At 35.8% G+C, this 25788-nt stretch overlaps 1 protein-coding gene across 3 annotated transcripts in view; it reads left to right on the top strand.

The window, feature by feature from the left end:
* Window positions 1-25788, top strand: part of SPAG17 (sperm associated antigen 17) — a 285233-nt gene that overhangs the window by 154538 nt on the left and 104907 nt on the right. For all 3 annotated transcript variants that reach the window (XM_056819265.1, XM_007485278.3, XM_007485281.3), the window contains exons 22-26: window positions 1453-1564; window positions 2313-2477; window positions 9376-9489; window positions 12170-12357; window positions 24750-24861. In XM_056819265.1, the coding sequence (XP_056675243.1) occupies window positions 1453-1564; window positions 2313-2477; window positions 9376-9489; window positions 12170-12357; window positions 24750-24861 (691 nt within the window). The remainder of the gene's footprint in view (window positions 1-1452; window positions 1565-2312; window positions 2478-9375; window positions 9490-12169; window positions 12358-24749; window positions 24862-25788) is intronic.

Raw genomic sequence — 25788 nt, 5'->3', positions numbered from 1 at the left:
CTCCAATTGCTTCTCTTTATTCACTATACCATAGTGTCTCTCTTTCATAATAATATTCCATTATATTCAATTGCCATAGTTTTTTTCATTCATTTATCAACAATGGGCATCCACTTCATTTCAAGTTCTTTGCTACTACAAAGAAGTTTGCTACTAATATTTTGGTAAATATTGAACTTTTGTTTATCTTTTAACTTTCTTTGGATATAAGCCTAATAGTGAAACTGTTAGACCAAAAGGTATGTGGAAGACAATTTACATGCATTCAAGACATTTTATTTTATTATATTATTATAATATTTATTTTATTATAGGTATAGATGATTTAGTCACTTCTTTCATAATTCCAAATTGATATGTGGAAAGTTCCACCAATAGTTTAATCATGGGCCTGTCATCCCATAGTCCCTCCAATGTTTACTATTCCATTTTTTTCATCTCTGCTAATTTGCAGAATGTAGTATGAAATCTGAAGGATTTGATCATTTAAATTTCTGGTTTTGTTAGTGATTTGTATCATATCTTCTCATTATTATTCCTATTTTGATGTTATAAAAACGTAATATCCTTAGACAAGCAAAATACTCATGAATGGTTATTGGTATCATATGCTTGTCAAACTGTAGTCAGTGATATCTGATGCCTATTTTACCACTTTATAATCTCTCTTCTATTTCTTGTTTTTTCATACAGACGTGAGGTTTTTTTGAGTTTGTGTAATTAAAAATTTTTATGACTATTATTTTGAGTATAAAAATTATTCTTCTAGTCATGAATAGGAAAGATATCCAATCTCATTCTATGCTAATTTTTTCCTTATTTTATCTTTTATATTCAGATTATCTATAAAACCTGTACCTTGACTCAACTTTTTCTAAATTATTTTTCCCCATTGAGTGGCAAAGGAAAAGAGCTTCTTTTCAAAATAATTATGTTCTTAATTTATGAAACTTTTTCAATTGATTTTCAATTGATTCTTTTTCTTAGTTTTCTAGCCTGTTCAAAAAATCTAATTTTCTTTTTTGAATCTTTACCAGATATTTTAGATGATTTATGCTTTATAATATAGTTTGAGGTCTGACAATGCTAAACCCACTTTTTATTCAGATTTTTCTCATTTTTTCCTTGAAAGTTTAGAACTTTTGTTTTATTTTCTTGATTTATCTAGTTCTACAAAGTACTTATGTAAAGTTAATTTGATTGACACTAAATCTATAAAACCAATTTGGTTATTATTATCATTTATTATTGTAATGGGCATGACCCAGTAAATTGATTTAGAATTATTTGTCCCTATCTCTGGGGTCCAACTTGAATTTCTATGATTCTCCATGAATTTCTTTAAGAGCACTCTATATAGCAAGTCTAAAATTACTTTCATTGGTCCATATTTGCATTTATTCTCTGTCAATTGCATCCCTACACATACAGGTTAATGTTCTCTTTTTCTAGTTTCAAGGATATAACATGGGAGAGAATCCAATACAAGTCTCTGGGACAAATTATTATTTGTACCCCTCGGATGGAGGACAGATTGAGGTGGAGAAGATAGTATTTGGAAAAGGTACATTGTAAAAAACAATTGGCTATTAGATCAAGAGCTGTGAAACTGTTTTGGATAACCACATTACAATGAGGCTATTGTTTGTTATAATAGAGTAGATCAGTGCTACTCAAATCTAACACTCGAGTCATGTTTCATTTCCACATATATGTGGCCCTATTAACATCCCACTCCTGTCTTAAAACATAATATTCTAGATTCTTCAGGACATGTAGTGACAGTATATGGTCCTTTCAAGTAATAGCAAGTGATAATGTGACTTTTAAATCATAGAATTTCAAGGACCTTTGAAACATGTTTTGTGTACTATGTACACTTTGGATCAACCAATTTCACCTTAAAAGGTTTCCATGGAAGGTATGACACATTAACTTATCAAACTAATTCACACTGTAAAACAGATTACTCCTACTAGATGCTGAGGTCATCTTTCTGGGAAAACAAAACTTTTGATGAAGAACAAAAAGGAATACTTATTTTTGAAGATGAAGCATTTCTTAGGTTAAATGTGGGTGGTTTATGACTAGGGATACTAAAGGGAGAATTGGCACTTTTGGGAAAGGGAGGGTGGAAGGGCCCCAAAGGAAATTTTCCCTAATCCACTCTCTGTCTGGTGCCATCTCTGCTTCTAAATGTAATTAGATTTGTTAGTCAATATTTATTATAAAAGCATAGAATACAAACTATAGTTGCCTGAGAACTTTCAGTAATGGGCTCATTTTCCTATCTTTACTCTATTACTCCTTAGGACCAACTTTCATAAAAGTGAAGGTGAAAAAGGACAAGCATAATTTCTTTATTCATCTGAAAGACCCCAAGAAACTCCAGGGAAAGGTGAGAAAACAAGAAGAGAATGATTCTTCAGATGATGAAGGCAAAGTTAAAAGAAGGAAATCAAAGACAATAATGACAGGTAACTATAACTAAGATACACTATATTATAGTATAATGTATTATAACACCATACAACATAATTAAAATACAATATAATAAATATTTGCACTGTGAAAAACACAGTGATAATCACTGAGAGACCAATGAAGTTTAGGTTAGGCACAATGCCTGTCCTCCTGGAGCTTAAATTTAGAAAGAGGACACTAACACAATTAACTATAATAACAATTATATAGTACTTACTATATGCCAAGCACATGTAAGTACTTTACAATTACACTATTATTTCATTTGATCCTGCTAACAACCTTGGAGAGTTAATGCTATTAATATTCCCATTTTACCAACTAAGGCAAAAGGTTACAAAGACTTGCTCAGGGTCACACACCTGGTAGATGTGTGAGGCTGGATTTGAACTTTTAGCAAACTAACTTTTTACTTATTTTAACTTTTAAAAGAAGTTGTGAATATTTATGGTATAAAAGATAAAATATATTGATATTATGGAAAACTATACATTTTATATTATATATTTGTGCATTAATGAGTTTCCAAGCTTTTTCTGTGTCATCTGCAAGCCTTCATATATTGTTTGCAGCTTCCATAAAATTCAAAAATATTACCATTTAATTTCTTATGCCAGCTCATGATGGGGAAAGTCATGATGTGAAAGGGATACCTATAGTAAGTTCTCCTTACTGGAAGTCTTCAGTCAAAGGCTAGATGACTTATCCTTTATGATGTAGATTTTTTTCATATGTAATTAGGATAATTGATTTCTGAAGCCCTTTCCAATTCTGTGTTTCTTTTACTTTAATTATACTTTGAAAGTAAATTTTTAGAAAATTAAATTTTATGGAATCACAGGGTTTAAGGTTTTGAAGTGATCTCAGTGACCATTTGTCTAAACAATACCCCAAAGCAATCTCTAGTAGAACATACCTGATAAGTGAATGTCAAGATTCTGTTAGAAAACCACCCAAGAGATAAAACCCATTCAACTCTTAGCTCTGTTTTTCCTGACATCAAACCTAAATTGGCCTCTTTGCAACTTCTATACATTGCTCTTGGTTCTTTTCTCTTACCAAACTAAATAAACTTAATTTCTCCTGCACAAGACAAGTCTTCATATATTTACTGTTACTTCAGCTGACACGTGATATAAACTCAAGGTACTTCAATACACTGGCTCTTCACCTGTGGATACTCTCTAGTTTTTCCATCTCTTTATGTTATTATGGCATCCAGAATTGAACATACAAGACTGGGGGGTGGGGAATACAGAGATATGATTATTCTCCTATACCTAGAAGCATACTTATCTTAATGCAGCCCAAGATTGTATTATCTTTTTTTTTTTATTTCAGCATCAAAATTTTCATTCATGTCAGCCTTGTAATCCACTAAAATCCCAGATGTTTTTCAGGGAAAAAAAAGTATCTAGTAATACCTACCTAATCTCAGACTTGTGAAGTTATTTTTCTTGTACTTGAGGTTTTATATTTATCTTCATTTCATCTATTAAATCATGTGTATTTGCTATCTTTGCCAGCATTAAGCCATCTGCAAATTTGATGAGTACTTCCTAACATGGCAGTGATGAATTTAGGGTACACAACTATGGATAGGCAGGTAAATAGATGGATAGGTGGATAGACAGGCAGGCAAGTAGATAGATAGATAGATAGATAGATAGATAGATAGATAGATAGATAGATAGATAGATAAGGTAGATAGGTAAGAGATAAGATAGATAAAGATATAGAGAGAAAGACAGGCTCAATAAGGAAATTCATTTACTTGACTATTCATATTTGTAATGAGGAATTTTTATGGAGTAGGTGTTGGGAGGGAACAAAAATATATTTATACTAATTTTTAAAAAGTCAAGTACAAAACCAGATTTTATGAGTATAGCACCTATGCCTTTGAGTCATTGATAAAAATGTTCAATATCTTCAGGACCAAGGATAGCTACCTGGGGTGCTCAGGTAACTCTGGTTGGAGAAATCTGACCACATTGAAATTGAACCATAATTCTTCTTGGGGCAGCTAGGTAGCATAGTAGATAAAGCACCAGGCATGGAGTTGGAACAGCCTGGGTTCAAATTTGGCCTCAGACACTTCCTAGCAGTAAGACTCTAAACACATCACTTAACCCCCATTACCTAGCACTTGGTATTCCTCTGTCTTAGAATTGATAGAATACAGAAGGTAAGGGTTTCATTTTTTTGTCTCTCAATGCAATTGTCAAACCAGGGTGAGATACTTTATCAAAGCACGTGCTAAAACTTAAATAAGCTATCTTCAGAGTACCTCTTTCATTTACCAGTTTAGCAATACTGCCCATAAAGGAAATTACATCAGACTGGTACTTATTTTTGCTGGGGCCATGCTGGATCTTGCTTTCATGACTTCCCTTTATAGGAATGCTTTGGCCATTTCTTAATGATTTTGTCCATTACTTTCCCAGGAATCAAAGTAAAATTGATGGTCTATAGTTTGCAAACTCTTGCCTTTTCCCTTTTGGGAAAACGAGACAATATCTAGCCACCTGCACAGTACTTAGGACATACTATGTACTTAATAAATGCTTATTAATTACTTGATTAACTAATATGGCACCTCTCCTCTTTATGCATGATCTTTCAGCTATTACTAATGGTGGTTCAAAAGTTATATCTGCCAATCCTTTCAGCACTTTTCAGTACCTAGGCCAGTGAACTTCAATTCATCAAGTGCCACTAGATTCTTTCTTGCTTTCACCATCTTGTTCTGACTCACCAACAGGAGTTAGTTATTTTCTTTTTCTTTTTTCTATTTTTAGGGCAAAAGACACTCTGACTGGTGAAGAAAATAGAAACAAAATTAAGAATTTAGCTGCCCCACTTTCTGTTGTCAATTATCATAATCCCCGCCACCCCAGAATAAAGCCCTAATCCTCCTTTGAGTTTCTTTTTTCTCCCAATAGAGCTTTAAAAAAACACTTTTTTCCTTCAATTTCTCAACCTCACCTCATTGTGAGATTATCTTCCTGAAACTATTTTAATAGGACTATGCTATCCTCATATTCATTAGTTATTTAGAAGTAGGTAGGTAACACAACAGAGAGGGCACCCATCCTAGAGTCAAGAAGAAGGGTTAATACACCTACCTTCTATATTTGTTATAAGGATCAAATGAGTGCTTGGCATAGTACCTAGCACATAGACACTATATTAATTTTAGTTATGATTATTATTAATTGGTCTTATTTTTATGTTCTTTACATTTGTCTTTGAACTATCTGAGTTGCTTGCTGAATTCCCCGTATATCAATTTCAGGCTCTTCAGACAAAATCCATGATTTTTCACCTGAAATTGTTTCTCTTGGTTTCTTCACAATTTAGTTCTTGAGTATCTCCCCTTCCATGTGGACTAACATCCTCATTTGCATTCTAATCCATGACATCCTACCTATTTTCTATCTGAACTCATTGCAATCCAATCCCCCTGCCCCAGTTCTACAGTGAGTGTCACACTATGACTAGATTTTCTCTCTAAATCAAATTCTATGAGAAAATGGCCACTTCCCCCTAAGGTTTCTAACATTTCAACCCCTACAACCAGTTCTTCCCTATTCACTAAACAGAATTTCTCCTTGTTGTTCCTCTACTTTTTGAAGGATGTCATTATTCTTAAGGTATGTTAAGAAATTACTATCTGTTCTGGTTTGGGGCAGAAAGAGAGTCCCAGCAGATTTCTGAATGATTGAGGACTCTCATGCCTTATAATCTCTTTCTGCAGCTTCTTACAAATGTCCTCTTTCTGTTCTGTTGATTTTTTTAGTATGTTCTAATGATAAAAATCATTTGGTTTTTTTTTTCCTTTCTTGGACCCATCCCATCTTTGTCATGCTTCACACTCTGGTTCTTGGTGACATCCTTTGTAATCTGGAATATCATATTCTAAGACTTCTGATCTTTTAATGTCATGTGTTGTTCTGACCATTACTCCATGATATTTGAGTTTCTTATTTCTGGCTACTTATAGAATTTTTACTTGGCCTGGGAACCCTGGAATTTGGCTATAATATTCCTAGGAGTTTTCATTTGAATATTGATTTCAGGAAGTGATAGGTAGATTCTTTCAGTTTCTATTTTACCTTATTGCTCAAGAATATTGAGGCAGTTTTTCCTTAATAATTCTTGTAATGTGGTTTTTATTTTATTATGGCCTTTATAAGTAATCCAATAATTTTAAAACTGTCTCCCTTGGATCTATTTTCCAGGTTAGTTGTCTTACCAATGAGATATTTCATTTTTTCCTATTTTTTCATTCCTTTTATTTTGTTTTATTGTTTCTTGATGTCTCATGAAACCATTAGCTTCTATTTGCCCAATTCTAATTTTTAAGAAATCACATTCTTCAGTGAAATTTTTAATCTCCTTTTCCATTTTGGCCAATTCTGCTTTTTAAGAAATTATTTACTTCTTTTATCACTTTCATTTCTCTTCCCCATTTTTGTCTGCCTCTTATTTGATTTTTGAAATCCTTTTTTGAGTTTTTCCAGAGCCAGAGGCCAATTCCAATTTTTCTTTGAAGTTGTGTATGTCACTACTCTAGTCTCACTATCGCCTTCTAAGTTTATGCCTTGCTTTTTGTTTCCATAATAATTTTCTTTGTTTCAGTGTTTGTTTATGTTTGCTCAGATTCCTAGCCTTTTTCTTGACATTTATTTTTATATTACAGGTCAGTTCTCTTCTCAGAACAGAAGTGACACTCTCTTAAATGTCTGTTTTTCCTTGCTGCTACCCTTAGTGATTCCATCTCCCTCGGGCCTACTGATGGCTTGCAGGTCCCAGAATACTGTAAGCAACTTTGCCTCACTGCAGGCTTGAGTAGGAGACCTTGGCTTTCCCTTGAATTTGAAACATCCGGGAACATTGTGGATAGCCTTGCACTAGTGCCTGGGGCCTCACTAAACTTGCACTATGGTTTAGAACTTCAAGGGGTAGGTGTGAGATGCTCTTCTGTTGGCTTAGGCAGGATTTGGGCTCTCAATGTTGGCTTGGGCCCAGGTTCAGAACCTCAAGCAGTAGGGGTGGGGGACTTTCTATTGACTTGTGCGTGTGTGCTCCTTGGCTGCCTTGCTGTAGGCTACACTCTCCTCCCACCTCAGTGAAAATGATCCTCTCTGCTACCTTCCAAGTTGTTTTCTACAGGAAAATTGCTTCACTCTGTCCACTTACTGGTTCTGTTACTCCAAGACTCATTTTGTAGCATTATTTTAAGATTGATTAGAGAGGATTCTCAGAGAGGTCCAAGATTTTCATGCCTCCACTCAACCATCTTGGCTTTGACTTCTGCTCAAACATATTTTTTAAAAAGTCATATAATTTGCCATTTTGTGCTAATATAAGGAATAGTGGTCTATACAATTCAGAATAATAAATAATACAATCAATTTATAGCTTTTACTTGGGAATATATTATAGCATATCTGATTCTAAATTAAATATGTAGATAAATATTCAAATGTATATATTATGTATGTATTTCTCATACATGCATGATTCAGTATCTAATAACACTAACTTCCATAAGGATAGGAGATATAATAAGGGAAATAATTAAATTCCATTCTGAAAATTAAGAGCCTTGGAGTTTTGCTCATCGTCTTTGGTAAATATCATTCAGTTTATCTATGGGGATTCCTCAAACATGAGTATAACTTAAATAAGTCTGGAGAGAAATTATAGCTGGAATCAGCAAAGGAAAGAGATTTCCTGACCAGGGGAGTAATAGTAACAACAGTAGCAGCAACTGACATCTTTCACTTCCCAAAACAACAAGAACCATGGGAGAAAGAAGATGTTTGGAGGATAAGGACTATCCCTCATAATAGCAGCTCTTCGTTTAGTTTCATACTATCTTCTGTTCTTTGACTGTTGTTTTTAAAATACTGATCCTAATTCTTTTTATACAAACATCTGTGGTCAACCAGTTATGTGTATCTCTTAAGGCATGTTTTAAATATATTTTAAATTAGTACATTTTCATTGTGATCTGAGAATACAACAATGGCTTTTAGACATTGGCTCACAGGCCTAACTTGCTGGAAGTATCCCTTTCCAGTTTGGCAGCTAGATATCAACACAGAGACATACTGGCTAGTTTAGCTTTTTTAAATTTCATTTAACTTTATTTAATTTTTAAATAACTCTATAAACTCCCCTAAAGGAGTAGAGGAAGGATTTCACGTAGAGCCAAAATTGCATACTGATGTAAGTGAGCCTGTAGGCTGTAATGATTGAGCAAGGCTGACATCTCCAACCCTATTTCTAACTAGAGAGAAAAATAGGGAGGGAAGGAGAGCAAGGTAGAGGACCCCAAGAGGCAGCAAGTCTCCTCTCCTGACCCAATGGAAGAGGAGAATTTTGAGGAGAGGGCAGTAGCCAAAGGGAAAGGCTACATCCTAAACCAGCCCCAGTGGGCAAAGATAAGCATGTTCTGGGAGAATGTGTTTCCTATTCTCAGAAAGGAAAGCAGAGAAGGAAAATATTCCTCAGCCAGCCATTCTATCTTACTCTCTATAGTGACACCAAGTGGTTACACATAGATCAGTTGAGCAGAGAATTTCCCTGGATGAAAATTTAATTTTTGAATTAAAATTTAGCCTGAATAAATACAATGAGTAATATACTTAAGAAATTCTGGTGTACAGTAATATTATCTTGCTTATCTTATCTCCTCCTTTTGCCCAATATCTTTGTGTCTCAATAACACATTGAATGGTGATATGCTCATAGTAGATACTGAATGAATATTTGAGAAGTCCCATGATAGTGATGATCTGGAAAGTCTCTTGCTCTGAGTCTTGCTTACATTTGTGTTTGATCAAATACAAATTTTCTCTTGACTTTGTCTGCTTGTAGAAGCATCTCTCCATAAGAACAGAATGGTTAGCAAGTTTGGGTCTTTCTCTGCCACCTTGGAAAATGGAATCACCCTCTCCATAAGTTACCATGGACCAAGTGGGGAACCACCAGGTGAGGAGAACACAAGAAAATATGTGTGATCCATGCAGGAATTTGCTTCCATCCTTCCCCCACTATTCCTTTATTACTAATCATACTCCATTCTGATTTGCCATTCCTTGGTAACTGTCATTATGTGGTAAGAATGTTTTAGGACAACTTAATGATCTGCCTATTTTTATTTTTTAAAACCCTGACCTTCTGACTTAGTAACAATACTATATTGAAACATCTGTGCATGTTAAATATACATTTGAAAATCCTGTCCTTAATCACCTAAATTGTCTAATCTAAACACCTAAAATGATGTTTATTATTTTAACCACACTTTCATATTTACTATTTTTTAGAAACCATTATCTTCTTTATTAGAATTAATACCAGTTAGTTAATATCAGTTCCAAGGCAGAAGAGTAATAAGGGCTAGACAATTGAGGAAAGGTGACTCGCCCATGGTCACACAGTTAGGAAGTGTCTGTAACCTGATTTGAAACCAGGTCCTCCCAACTCCATGTCTGGTTCTCTATCCACTGAGAACAGTCTATCTTTAAATACTTTGAGGGTGTCTATTTGAATTTCCAGAGCTCTTTGACTTCCTGTGAAAGTAGACATATGCTGGGGGGAAAAATCCTAGGGATCTTTGTTAACCAGCCCAGGAAAATAGACTGTTGGCTGGAGCCAAAGAAAGCATGATTTGCTGAGGAATCATCTTGGTTTTCCAAGGAATAATGTTTTTGAAAATTTTGCCAATAATTATGGAAATATCCATTGTGTTTCAGGATGTTAGTTTTAAAGGAACCATTGTGTAGAAATATTGAATGATTTCTCTGTTCTGTTTTTAATAAACGCATTCTCCAACTTGAAACTATTGCCTTCCAAACCACAAAAATGGGAAGTCATTTTACCAAAGACCAATTAGAAAATCAGTTTCATCCCTACACATTTTAGAGGTCACTAAAGGCATCACATACAAAAACAAAACTATGATCAGAAGCTAATCCTTGTGTTTTTTCATCCTGAAAACTATCTCTGTACTTCTTTGTGTACATTTCAGTAAGCTATATTCAATGCCTGTTATTTTATGATTCATTATGATTGTTTTTATTATCTTGTGTCAGATAACATCCATGTAGTAGAGTTATTGTAAAATCTATGAAATATGTTCACACTAAAGTCTAATAAAAGGGAAGTATTTGAGGGCTTTTTTTGCCTTCATATTTTACTCTTTAGATGAGTGGCTGAAATCTGTCGAGAGGAATTGAAAAGGGTATAATAAATTATCCTTTAACATTCACTATCATCCACATATTTCAAAATGAACCCCACACTATTCAGGCCTGAACAAAAGTCACATTTATATTCAATGAAAACTTTGTCATTCTGTTGCTACTTGTACTGTTTCTAGGCAATTTCCCACCTGGTTCATTTGCCACTCTTTTGTATTTTTCCTTTTGAAATGAATAATAATAAAATTTGTATTCCTATAGTGAGGTTTACAAAGCACTTTGTAAAAATGAAATTTAGTTTCTAGTAATAAAAGTACTATATTTTATGAGGTTTATTAAAGATTATTAGAAATCAATGATACAAAATAATAAACCACGTGCCCATGGCTGATTAGCTAAATTCAGAATCCCCGGCACTTAGTTTACTCACTACATCCTTGCAGTCTCCATTGCAGCCAGTTTAAATACAAATTGTGTTCTTGCCCAGGTGGGGACTCAGGTGAGATTATAGGGAATTCTGGAAAGTACCAAGGACTTCTGGGCATTGAAGTCCAGGGTTCAAATCTCCATTTTACAACTTTACAAATATTGTCTTATTTGATCCTTGTGACGACCCTGGAATATAGGTGCTATTGTTATCCCCATTTTACAGATTTTACAGAAACTGAAGCAAGCAGAGGTTAAGAGGTTAAGTCTAGAATCCTGCTAGTAACTGGTGCTGTCATCTTGACTCCAGAACTAATATTTCAGGATCTATCTAACTGCTTCTGATTTCATTTACAAGTTTCCTGATCTGCCTCATTCTCTTCAGAGTCGCCCCTTTACCTTCAACAGAATCAATAGTAACTTTGTCTCAAATATTTCATTTTTGAAGTCCTCTTACCCTTTTTGAGTTAACTTCCTTTTTAGAATTTCTGGTCCTTGAATCCTTATTCTCCTTTACTGAATTTTTAAAAATATACTCTATTTAATTTTCTTCTCCTCTCCTCTCTTTCCCTTCTTTTCCCTCCCCCCTCTCTCTCCTCTCTCTTTCTTCTCTCTCTCTCTCTCTCTTTCTCTCTCTCTCCCTCTGTTCCTCTTTCTCTCTGTCTCTGTCTGTCTGTTCCTCTCTGTCTCTCTGTCTCTGTCTGTCTGTTTCTTTCTCTGTCTCTGTCTCCTTCTCTATTTTTGTCTCCATTCTACCTTCCACACACATGATTTCTGAATAGCATTATTTTTAATTTTTAAAAACACCTCTTCCCCGTAAAACCTAGCCAACTAATCAGATGGCTTCAACGTTAGTAAACAGGATAAAAACTTGGCAAGGGGGTATATAAACCTATGATCTCATCAATAGTGGGTCCTGAATGTGAATACTGTAGTTCTTTTCATTTCTATTCTAATTAATTAATTTTCATGTCAGGTGAATATATATATGGTGTGCAAATAATTCATTAAGGAATTTCCCTTTTTTTTCCTTTTCACAGAGGAAAAGGATGTTGAATTAGAAGAAATGTTGAATATCCCTTCAGCACATACTCAAACTGTGGTTCCTGCCCCACCTACCCCAACTCCAAAAGGAAAAAAAGGGAAACCTCCCCCTAAGGGCAAAGAAAAAAAGGAACCCCCCAAAGAAGAAGAGCCACCTCCTATGCCGAAGGAAGAAGAGATAAAGGTAAAAGTCATAGGTTTCAAAACATGATTGTTTCACAATTGTTTCTTAAAAAATAAAAATTCAAAAGAATGTAAATGGGGTGGGGCAATGGAGGGGAATAAACTTTTATTAGGTGCCTACTATATGTGAAACTGTATGCTAAGCACTTTATAGACATTAACATTTAATATTTATAATTCCCTTGGATGGTAAGTGCTGTTATTATCCCCATTTTATAGTTAAAGAAACTGAAATGGACAGATATTAAGCAACTTGTTCAGAGTCACATAGGTAGTAAGTGTTGTTGGCTAAATCAGAACTTAGATCTTCCTGGCTCCAAGTCCAGCATCCTGTACACTATGGCAGTACCTAGTAGCTTCTAGGAATGCCCCATCCATAGTCTGTTTATTGCTGGTACGAATCTGCTTCGTTGTTTTTATTTTTTTCTTAATTTTATCTAATTAGTCAATTTAAAACATTTTCCCCTGGTTACAAGAATCATGTTCCTTCCCTAACCTTACCCAACCCCCTCCCATAGCCAACACACAATTCCACTGGGTTTTACATGTGTGCTTTATCAAAACCTATTTCCATGTGGTTGATGTCTGCACTAAATTTATCATTTAGAGTCTACATCCCCAATCATATCCCCATCGGCCAATGTGATCAAGCAGTTGTTTTTCTTCTCTGTCTCTACTCCCACAATGTTTCCTCTGAATGTGGATGGTGTTCTTTCTCATAAATCCCTCAGAATTGTCCTGGATCATTGCATTGCCACTAATGGAGAAGTCCATTACATTCGATTGTACCACAGTGTATCAATCTCTGTATACAATATTCTCCTGGTTCTGCTCCCTTCACTCTGCATCAGTTCCAGGAAGTTGTTCCAGTTCACATGGAATTCCTACAGTTCATTATTTCTTTTAGCACAATAGTATTCCATCACCAGCAGATACCACAATTTGTTCAGCCATTCCCCAATCAAAGGGCATTTCCCTCATTTTCCAATTTTTTGCCACCACAAAGAGCACAGCTATCAATATTTTTGTACACGTATTTTTCCTTATCATCTCTTTGGGGTATGCAGTCTTTTACCCTTTGGGCATAGTTCCAAATTGCCCTCCCGAATGTTTGGATCATTCACAACTTCACCAGCAATGCATTAATGTCTCAACTTTGCCACATGTCCTCCAATATTCATTACTTTCCTTTGTGGTCATGTTAGCCAATCTGCTAGGTATGAGATGGTTCCTCTGAGTTGTTTTGATTTGCATTTCTCTGATAAGAGATTTAGAACATTTTTCCATGTGCTTATTAATAGTTTTTATTTCTTTATCTGAAAATTGCCTATTCATGGCCCTTTCCCATTTATCAATTGGGGAATGGCTTGATTTTTTTTTTGTACAAATGATTTAGTTCTTTATAAATTTGAGTAATTAGACCTTTGACAGAGGTTTTTTCCCCAATTTGTTGCTTCCCTTCTAATTTTGGTTGCATTGGTTTTGTTTGTACAAAAACTTTTTAATTTAATGTAATCAAAGATATTTATTTTACATTTTGTAATTCTTTTAACTCTTTCTTAGTTTTAAAGTCTTTCCTTTCCCAAAGATCTGCATGTATGCTATTCTGAGTTCACCTAGTTTACTTATAGTTTCCTTCTTTATATTCAAACCATTCACCCATTCTGAGTTTATCTTGGTGTAGGGTGTGAGATGTTGATCCAAAACCAATGTCTCCCATACTCTCTTCCAATTTTCCCAGCACTTTTTGTCAAACAGTAGATTTTTGTCCTCAAAGCTGGGATCTTTGGGTTTATCATAGACTGTCTTGCTGAAGTTACTTACCCCAAGTCTATTCCACTGATCCTCCTTTCTGTCTCTTAACCAGTACCAAATTGTTTTGAAGACCACTGCTTTATAGTATAGTTTGAGATCTGGGACTGCTAGGCCACCTTCCTACACATTTTTTTTTTCATGATTTCCCTGGATATCCTTGATCTTTTGTTCTTCCAAATGAACTTTGTTATGTTGTTTTTTTTTTCTAATTCAGTAAAAAAGTTTTTTGGTAGTTCAATGGATATGGCTAAATAAGTAAATAAGTTTGGGTAGTATTATCATTTTTATTATGTTAGCTCATCCTACCCATGAGCAATTAATGTTATTCCAATTATTTAGATCTAGTTTTGTGTGAAAAGTGTTTTGTAGTTGTGTTCATATAGTTCCCGTGTTTGTCTTTTATATTGGCTAGGATGATTTTAAATGGAATTTCTCTTTCTAATTCTTGCTGCTAAGGTGTGTTGGAAATATATATAAATGCTGATGACTTATGTGAGTTTATTTTGTATCCTGTAACTTTGCTAAAGTTGTTGATTATTTCCACTAGCCATTTAGTTGATTCTCTAGGATTCTTTAAGTAGACCATCATATCATCTGCAAAGAATGATAGCTTGGTCTCCTCATTGCCTATTTTAATACCTTTAATTTCTTTTTTATTCTCTAATTGCTACTGCTAGTGTTTCTAATACTGTTAAATAATAGAAGTGACAATGGGAATCCTTGTTTCACTCCTGATTTTATTGAGAAGGCTTCTAGTTTATCCCCATTGTAGATGATGTTTGCCAATGGTTTTAGATATATACTGTTTATTATTTTTAGGAAAGGCCCTTCTATTCCTATGATTTCTAGTGTTTTCAAAAGGAATGAGTGTTGTATTTTGTCAAAGGCTTTTCTGCATCCATTGAGATAATCATGTGATTTTTGTTGGTTTGCTTGTTGATATGGTCAATTATGTGGATAGTTTTCCTAATATTGAACCATTCTTGCATTCCTGGTATAAATCCCACCCGATCATAATGAATAACCTGTGTGATCACTTGCTAGAGTCTTTTTACTAGTATCCTATTTAAGATTTTTGCATCTATATTCATTAAGGAGATTGGTCTGTAGTTTTCTTTCTCTGTTTTTGACCTGCCCAGCTAATCAGTACCATATTTGTGTCATAAAAGGAATTTGGAAGAACTCCTTCTTTGCTTATTCTGTCAAATAGTTTGTATAATATTGGGATTAGTTGTTCTTTGAATGTTTGATAGAATTCATTTGTGATTCCATCTTGTTCTGGGGATTTTTCTTAGGGAGTCCTTTGATGACAATTTATTTTTCTGGTATGGGTTTATGTAGGTATTCTATTTCTTCTTCTGTTAATCTAGGTAATTTATATTTTCTAAATACTCATCCATAACACCTAGATTGCCATATTTATTGCCATATAATTGGGCACAATATTTTTTAATGATTGCCTTAATTTCTTCTTCATTAGAGATGAGGTCTCCCTTTTTATCTTTGATAATGTTAATTTGGTTTTCTTCTTTCCTTTTTAATTAGATTGACCAGTACTTCATCTATTTTGTTTGTTTTTTTTCCAAACTACCAGCTTCTAGTCTTATTTATTAATTCAATAGTTCTTTTACTTTTGATTTTATTAATTTCTCCCTTAATTTTTAGGATCTCTAATTTAGTTTTCATATGAAGATTTTTAATTTGTTCACTTTCTAGTTTTTTTTTTAATTTCCATGCTCAATTTATTATCCTCTTCCCTCCCTAATTTGTTAATATATAAACTCAAGGATATAAATTTCCACCTGAGTACTTCTTTGGCTGCATCCCATAGATTTTGAAAGGATGTCTCATCAATGTCATTTTCTTCAAGGAGATTATTAATTGTTTCTATGATTTGATCTTTAACTAATTTAAAACTGATTTTGGAGAATCATATTATTTAATTTCCAAGTTATTTTTTATTTGCCTCTTCATGAATCCTTACTAATTATTATTTTTATTGCATCATGATCTGAGAAGGTTGCATTTATTATTTCTGCTCTTTTACACTTGTTTGCAATGTTTTTACTACCTAGTACATGGTCAGTCTTTGTGAATGTACCATGTGCTGCTGAAAAGAAGGTGTATTCCTTTTTGTTCCTATTTATTTTTTCTCCACATATCTACTAACTTTAATTTTTCTAAGATTTCATTCACATCTCTTACGTCTTTCTTCTTTATTTTTTGGTTTGATTTATCTAGATCTGATAGAGAAAGTGCAGGTCTCCCACTAGTATAGTTTTACTACCTTTTTCATCCTTGAGCTCCACTAGTTTCTCCTTTAGAAATTTGGATGCTATACCATTTGGTGCATACATGTTGAGTACATATATTTCCTCATTGTCTATACTGCCTTTTATCAGGATGTAATTACCTTCCCTGTATCTTTTAACTAGATCTATTTTTACTTTGGCTTTGTCAGATATCATGATTGTAACCCCTGCCTTCTTTTTCTCAGTTAATGTCCAATAGATTTTCCTCCATCCGCTTACCTTTACCCTGTGTGTGTCTACCTTCCTCACATGTATTTCTTGTAGACAACATATGGTAGGATTTTGCTTTCTAATCCACTCTGTTATTTGCTTCCATTTTATTATATCCATTTATTATATCCAGTTCATTTCATTCACATTCCATTGTGATTACCAACTGTATATTTCCCAACATTTTGATATCTACTTGTAGTCCTGCCCTTTCTTCTTTCACTCTTTCCTTCTACAACAGTATTTTATGTTTAATCAGCATCACTATTCCCCACCCTTATTTTCCTTCCTCTACCCCATTCTTATTCCTCTCTTATTTTCTTTAGGGTCTTTTTTTGGTTTTTTAGGCAATGGGGGTTACGTAGTTTACCCAGGGTCCCACAGCTAGAAGTGTCTGTGGCCAGATTTTAACCTAGGACTTCCCATCTCTAGGCCTGGCTCTCAATCCACTGAGCTACCCAGCTTCCCCCTAAACTCTTTTTAATCTATCCCCCGCACTCTCCCTCCCTTGAATTACTTCTCTCTCCACTAGTCTGTTTGTTACCCTTCTACTTTTCTATTGGATGAGAATTAATTCTCTGCCCCAATGGATCTGATCATTCTTCCCTCTTTGAGTCAATTTCAATGCATGTAAGAATTAAGTATTTCCTTTCTCTGACCTCTTTACCCTTCCAGTGTATTGGTGTTCTCCCCCACTGCCACCATGAGCTTCTCTATGACATATAAATTTATCCCATTTTCTCTCTTTTCCCATTTCTCTTGGTATTAACTTCTTTTTACCTCTAGTTTTATACACACACACACACACATTTCTTGGCATTTCATCCTACACAGTTTGTTACTGTTCCCTCTAAGTATAATTCTTCTAGCTACCCAGATGATAATAACAATTTTTTTAATAATATTTTATTTGATCATTTCCAAGCATTATTCATTAAAGACAAAGATCATTTTCTTCTCCTCCCCCCCATCCCCCATAGCCGACGCGTGATTCCACTGGGTGTCACATGTGTTCTTGATTCGAACCATTTCCATGTTGTCAATATTTGCATTAGAGTGTTCATTTAGAGTCTCTCCTCTGTCATGTCCCCTCAACCACTGTAGTCAGGCAGTTGCTTTTCCTTGGTGTTTCCACTCCCATAGTTTATCCTTTGCTTATGAATAGTGTTTTTTCTCCTAGATTCCTGCAGATTGTTCAGGGACATTACACCACCACTAATGGAGAAGTCCATTACATTCAATTATACCACAGTGTATTAGTCTCTGTGTACAATGTTCTCCTGGTTCTGCTCCTCTCGCTCTGCATCACTTCCTGGAGGTTGTTCCAGTCTCCATGGAATTCCTCCACTTTATTATTCCTTTTAGCACAATAGTATTCCATCACCAACATATACCACAATTTGCTCAGCCATTCCCCAACTGATGGGCATACCCTCGTTTTCCAGTTTTTGGCCACCACAAAGAGCACAGCTATGAATATTTTTGTACAAGTCTTTTTGTCCATTATCTCTTTGGGGTACAGACCCAACAGTGCTATGGCTGGATCAAAGGGTAGACATTCTTTTGTGGCTCTTTGGGCATAGTTCCAAATTGCCCTCCAGAATGGTTGGATCAGTTCATAACTCCACCAGCAATGAATTAATGTCCCTGCTTTTCCACATCCCCTCCAGCATTCATTATTTTCCTTTGCTATCATGTTAGCCAATCTGCTAGGTGTGAGGTGATACCTCAGAGTTGTTTTGATTTGCATCTCTCTGATTATAAGAGATTTAGAACACTTCTTCATGTGCTTATTAATAGTTTTGATTTCTTTATCTGAGAACTGCCTATCCATGTCCCTTGCCCATTTATCAATTGGAGAATGGCTTGATTTTTTTTACAATTGATTTAGCTCTTTATAAATTTGAGTAATTAAACCTTTGTCAGAGGTTTCTATGAAGATTTTTTCCCAATTTGTTGTTTCCCTTCTGATTTTAGTTACATTGGTTTTGTTTGTACAAAAGCTTTTTATTTTGATGTAGTCAAAATTATTTATTTTACATTTTGTGATTCTTTCTATGTCTTGCTTGGTTTTAAGGCCTTTCCCCTCCCATAGGTCTGACATGTATACTATTCTGTGATTACCCAATTTACTTATGGTTTCCTTCTTTATGTTTAAGTCATTCACCCATTTTGAATTTATCTTGGTGTAGGGTGTGAGGTGTTGATCTATTCCTAGTCTCTCCCACACTGTCTTCCAATTTTCCCAGCAGTTTTTATCGAATAGTGGATTTTTGTCCCAAAAGCTGGGATCTTTGAGTTTATCGTATACTGTCTTGCTGAGGTCGCTTTCCCCCAGTCTATTCCACTGATCTTCCTTTCTGTTTCTTAGCCAGATAATAACAATTTTTAAGAGTTACCAGTATCCTCTTTTCTTGTAGGGATACAAATCATTTTAACTTATTGGGTCCCTTAAAAAGGGTTTTTTGTTTTTGTTTTTGTTTTTCATCCTTCTTAATTAATTACCTTTTTGTGATTCTCTTGAGTTCTGTGTTTGGACATCAAATTTTCTGTTCAAGTCAAGTCTTTTTTTTATGAATGCTTGGAAGTCTTCTATTTTATTAAATGACCATACTTTCCCCTGCAGTTTTGCTGGGTAGTTGATTCTTGGTTGTAGATCTAGTTCCCTTGCTTTCTGTAATATCATATTCCATGCCTTTCCATCCTTCATTGTAGATGCAGCCAGATTCTGTGTTATCCTAACTATGGTTCTATGGTATTTGAATGACTTCTTCTTAGCAGTTTGTAATATTTTTTTCCTTTGTCTGGTAGTTCTTGAATTTGGCTATAACATTACTGGGTGTTGTCAAATGAAGAATAAATACAGGGGGTGATCTGTGGATTATTTCAATCTCTACTTTTCCCTCTTGCTCTAGAATGTTGGGGCAGTTTTTTTGGATAATTTTCCTGTAGAATGATGTACAGGCTTTTTCTTTTGTCATGATCGTCTGGTAGTCTAATGATTCTTAAGTTGTCTCTCCTGGACCTGTTTTCTAGACCTTCTACTTTATGGATGAAGCATTTAATATTTTCCTCAATTTTTTCATTCCTTTGATTTTGTTTTATAGCTTCCTGCTGCCTTGTGAAGTCATTTGCTTCTAGTTGTTAGATTCTAGTTTTTAAAGACTGAATTTCATCTCTGGCTTTTTGGTCATCCTTCTCCTTCTGATCTTTCATCTCCTTTGCCTCATTTTCAAGCTTGTTAATTTTGGCTTTTGAGACACTCTTTTCTGTTTCCAGGTGACTTATTTTGCTTTTTTCATTCTTTTCCCAGTTGTCTTCAGCCTCTCTTAATTGTTTTTTGAATTGCATTTTGAGTTCTTCCAAAGCCTGTGTCCAATTCACAAGAGTTTCTGTGTTTTTGCTTGGTATTCCTTGATCTTCCTCTGTTCCATTTTCTCTTTGTTCATTGTCTGGATAGAAGCTGTTGATTATAATTTCTTTTTTTCTTTTTCTGTTTTTACTCATGTTTTCCCCCTTATTTCCCCCTGTAATTGCCTGTAGACTTGTTCCTCTCATTATTTCCTGAATCTGTGGGTTTGGGTTGTTCTGTCCTGAAGGGTCTTCTTCTCTTATCTGCTTATTGACCAGCTTAGGCTAATGGTATTAATGAGCCCCGAGGTCAGATCCTCCCCAGCTGGCTGCAGAAGCTGAAAAGGAGCTGGGCTTCTCACTTGTCTGTAGTTTGTTGCAGCCTTTACCCTTGGAGCTTAGTTTTCAAGTCTCTCATATTAGGGGTGTTGGAGCTTGAGCTTCCCTGCCCACTGAAGGCTTCTAATCTGCCCTATTGATAAGATTGAGCCAGGGCAGAGTTGATCTGAAAAACTGGCTATGCCCTGAGGCCAAAACCTCAAGAAGGGAGGGGAGGTTCAAGATGGAGTATCTTCACTGCACCTAGGCTGTCTTCACTGAGATTATCCTCCAGTTGCCTCTACACTGCCTATGTTCAATGCCCTGGGCCTGGCACAGCTTTGCCAGCAAGGTACTCCTTCTGGACTAGCTCCCTTGCCTGCCCAGAAATTCCAGCCACTGCTGGAGACTAAGAACTGTAGGTGGAGGAGGGGTCCTGGGACTTTCCTTTTTCCTTCCCCTTATACCTGCATGTTATAGAGTTCAGGTTTTTTTTGGAGGAAGGGCGTACCTTTTAAGTTGAGTCCAGCAGGAGGGTTCCCTAGTTCTGTCCTATTGTTAGGTCAGGTTTTCAGTCCCCTGTTAGGTCAGGTTTTCAGTCCCCTCAAAGCATTGTGGTTTTGATTCAGTGAAGAAGAATTTTGGGAAGTCTGAACTTTTGCTATCTCTAAACTGCCATCTTTCTTCATTGTTTTTAAATGGACAAGGTAAAGATTGGCTCTGAGGTTGACTTTTTGCTTAACCCAGATTTCCATAGACAAGTTTTCTATTTCCTCATCTGAAAAAAAAATGGACTATTGTGAAACTCAAGGGAAATAATGTTTTAAAAGTGCTTTGTAAACCTCAGAGTCCTGAAAATCATGCACAAATAGTGCAAAAATTCATAAAATATATGATTTTTTAGCCAGGTAAGGTATGACCATGAAATGAACAATAGCAAAATGATCATATATGGTTTTATTGTGATACAGAAACTAATTCTTTTTTTTTCTTTTTTTAATCCTGTCTCCCAATGTGTTCCCAGTGGCTCCTGCTCCCTCTAATGCCCTCTCTGAATCTAAAAACTAAGGGACACTCATGTTTTCAATATTTCTATGTTTGCTATCTTATCAAGTCTGGAAGAAAAATATTGTAGGAAAAACCATAGGCCAAATCAGGAAACAGTTCCAGTCATTTTTTTTTTCAGTCATGTCCAACTCATTGTGGCCCCATTTGGGGTTTTTTGAGCTCCTTTCCTCATAAAGGGAGATTGCCTGTTTTAATCTTTTGGGTTGAAAGAATTTTAGAAAATTATTGAAATAACTGAGGAAAGTATCTGGATCCTAGTAAGAGACTATGGCGGGGGCAGCTGGGTAGCTCAGTGGATTGAGAGCTAGCCCTAGAGATGGGAGGTCCTAGGTTCAAATCTGGCCTCAGACACTTCCCAGCTGTGTGACCCTGGGCAAGTCACTTGACCCCCAGCCCTTACCACTCTTCTGCCTTGGAGCCAATACACAGTATTGACTCCAAGACAGAAGGTAAGGGTTTAAAAAAAAAAGATAGAGAGAGACTATGGCTAAGAAACATGTTACCTGGCTTGACCGATAGTTGTAAAAAAAGGTTAAAGTCAAAGTCTTTCTTTGTTCTTTTGACCATAATCTCTTTTCCCACTTTTATTGTTGTTGGTCTTTCATTTTCAGTCATGTCCTAAACTTTCTGACTTCATTTGGAGTTTTCTTGGCAAAGATTAGAGCAATTTACCATTTTCTTCACCAGTTCATTTGACAGATGAACTGAGGCAAACAAGGTTAAGTAATTTGCCCAGCTAGTGAGTGTCTGAAGTTGGACTTGAACTCAGAAAGATGAGTTTTCCTGATTCCAGACCCAGCCCTCTATCCACAGTGCTACCTAACTGATCTTTCAGAAAATCGTATATCGTGGAAAAACACAGCAACAACAATAACATTGCACTTGAATTCAGAAGGCTTGGATTCAAATTCCAGCTTGCAGGTCAGCTATATGCTACCAGTAAGACCTAGAAAAATACATCTCAACTCTCCAAGGCTTTGATTTCCTAATCTGTAAAATGAGAGGGTTGGACTAGATGACCTCTGAACTCAGCCTTTTATCTACTGTCCTACAGGTTCTGGCCTGAGCACTACTTTTTTCTTTAATTTAATTTACATATCAATATGTTTTATAATAGTGATTTTCTAACATTTGGCATCCTTCCCTCCCACTTTCCCTCCTCTGAAATACAGGTAATACAAAATAGGCTGTACATGTGTTATCATTTAATACATATTTTCCTGTTATCATCTTGTGAAAGAGGATGCATATATCATTTTCACTAGAGAAAAATTCATGAAGAAAATAAAATAGAGAATGATTTACTCGATCTGTATTGAGGTCCCATCAGTTCCTTTTATAGTCTTTTCCATCATGAGTTCCTTGGAATGACAATGTGAATGTAAAATCTCATACTCCTTATTATTCTGATATTGTATTGTATATGTATTCTATAATTCTGCAATTCTCTGCAGCGATTCTGTTTGGGTATTGCCCACCCCCTGATTTAAATTTATGACCTTATTCATACAATTATAATTTCTGAGATTACTGAATGAGGTTTTTCAGTGTCACGGCCAATGACCCTGAGTCATAATACTTTGTTGATATATTTACAACAAAGTTTATTAGACAAAAGGAACTAGAATAGGTAAAAGTTTATAGGTTCATAGATTCAGGGTGGAAGAGATCTTAGAAATCATTTCATTTAACTTTTTCTTTTTATTTATGAAGAAACTGAAGCCAAGGGAAGTTAAGTGACTTACCCAAGGGCAATGCACCACACTAGAAAATCAATCCTCCATTTTTGCCTCTCCTCTCTGTATGTAAAACCCTTGGAAACATATCAGCTGACCGGCTTATGGCATAATTTGTTTTATTAGGAGTCTGAACTCAAGGCTCGAGGTCTACAGCTGCTAACCAGAATCCGGCTTTATTGTGAGACCAGTCCTCTCTCAATAAACCTATTTCTTTTTGACTTGGAGACTTTGTTTTATTTTATTTTATTTAGTCTCAGCAGATAAATTTCCACCACACTGGATCCTTGTGTTGGTGATAATAAATAAAGCATTTACATCTGACCATCATACTTTCTTTGCTGTTACAAAGATTCTGCTGGTTCTGTGTGCTTCACTTTGCATCACTACATAAAAGTCTTTCAAAGTTTGTTTGTTTTTTTAAAATAAAACCCTTACCTTCCGTCTTGGAATCAATACTGTGTTTTGGCTCCAAGGCAGAAGAGTGGTAAGGTCTAGGCAATGGGGGTCAAGTGACTTGCCCAGGGTCACACAGCTAGGAAGTGTCTGAGGTCATATTTGAACCTAGGACCTCCCGTCTCCAAGCCTGACTCTCAATCCATTGAGCTACCCAGCTGCCCCCTTTCAAAGTTTTTTTATGATCATCTTGTTTGTCATTTCTTATGGCACAATGGTATTCCATTCCAGTCATATACCACAGCTTGTTCAGCTGGCCTGGGCACTGCTGCTGCTGAGGTATATGACCTGGGTAAGTTACCATACTTTTAACTGAATGGTGGCGAATACAAATTCCTGCCCCAACTCTGCATCTGCCATATGATCTTGTTCAAGTCACCCTCTCTATGGATCTCAGTTTCTTTATTCTAAAATGAAAAGGTTAGTGCCAAACGTGGAGATGGGTGGTCCTGGGTTCAAATGTGGCCTCAAGACACTTCTAAGACAGATGGTAAATATTTGTTGTTTTGTTTTGTTTTTGTTTAAAAAAAAAAACACCTTTGAGGCAAATATTCATAGAAAGCTCATACAAATAAACACTTTTTTTTTTTTTAATGGAAGGGGGAGTGAGGAGGAAAATTACATGAGGGTACTAAAGAGGATCATTGTGGGGCATCTAAGTAGCATAGTGGATAGAGATCCAGGCTTTGAATCAGCAGGTCCTGGGTTCAAATTTGGCCTCAGACACTTCCTAGCTATGTCACCCTGAGAAAGCCATTTAACCCTCATTGCCTAGCCCTTACCACTTGTCTGCCTTGGAACCAATACTTAGTATCAGTTCTGAGACAGAAGGTAAGAATTTCCAAATGAAACAAAATGTGTGCTTTTGTATAAATGCATATTCAGCACACTGTATACTGTTTTGTCATTATTAAGTATTTTATCTGGTAGGTGTGGTCTCCCAAACTAGATAGTCTTTGACAGTGAGATTCTGATCTTCTTCATTGTATCCCTTATTAGTCATGGCAATTGTGAACACATAGTAGTTACCCAGCAAATGCTCCTTGGATTTCAACTTAATTTAATCAGTGCCCTTGATTTAAAGCAGTAAACAGATACCTTGAAACTAACTGCATTCTATTCCATAGGAAGAAGAGAGTGAGGCTCCAACAGAGCCCCCCTTTATTCCTTCCTTCCAAAAACTAAATATTTCATGTCCTAATGGGCTGGTATTGACCTTCCTTGGCCACCTTTCTACAGGTGAGTACTGTGAGTCATTACAAGAATTATGGATACAGTCAAATCATAACTAAGAATGATACATTTGAAAACCAATTGCTTATATTTTCAAGATTACTAAGAGGTATCCTGGCATGAGGGACAGAGAGATATCCTTAGAGTTGGGATGAGGGGGTTGAAGCCCATCTTTTGGCACATATACTAGCTGTGTTACTTAACTTCTCAATGCCCAGGTTATTTCAAAGACTATAAATTTACATATTTGCCAGATTTACTTCAACAAAGAGAGTTTGTACACCAGAGTTTCCCTTCATTGGAAAAATCATAAGCCCTGATTCCTCCCTTTTCCCCAAATAAGGTGATAAGCAAGGTAATTTCCACATCCTAATTGAAGGTTCACAAAAACAATATTTTGCTGATCTTGTTAAAATCAATTCTATTAATAAAAAATTCTTTGCAATAGTTTCTCCAGGTATAGTAAGTGCTTGGTATAGACAGGAACATATAAGAGGAGGAGGTAGGGCAGGGGCAGAAAGGGAAGGAAGGAAGGAAGGAAGGAAGGAAGGAAGGAAGGAAGGAAGGAAGGAAGGAAGGAAGGAAGGAAGGAAGGAAGGAAGGAAGGAAGGAAGGAAGGAAGGAAGGAAGGAAGGAAGGAAGGAAGGAAGGAAGGAAGGAAGGAAGGAAGGGAGGGAGGGAGGGAGGGAGGGAGGAAGGAAGGGAGGGAGGAAGGAAGGGAGGGAGGGAGGGAGGGAGGGAGGGAGGAAGGAAGGGAGGGAAGAATGGAGGGAGGGAGGGAAGAGAAGCACGGGGACAGACAAGAGAGGAAATAGCATTATTATCATTATTCCTAGGCATTCTGTATGCAAGCATATCCTACATATTGTTATTTCTCAATAATACCATGGATATCTTATAATCAACCTCACTTTATAGTCATGAAGTCTTATT

The sequence above is a fragment of the Monodelphis domestica genome, chromosome 2, assembly GCF_027887165.1.
Source record: "Monodelphis domestica isolate mMonDom1 chromosome 2, mMonDom1.pri, whole genome shotgun sequence".
In the NCBI taxonomy this organism is placed as follows: domain Eukaryota; kingdom Metazoa; phylum Chordata; class Mammalia; order Didelphimorphia; family Didelphidae; genus Monodelphis; species Monodelphis domestica.
The sequence above is the reverse complement of the archived record's forward strand: the minus strand, read 5'-3'. Positions and strand labels throughout refer to the sequence as shown.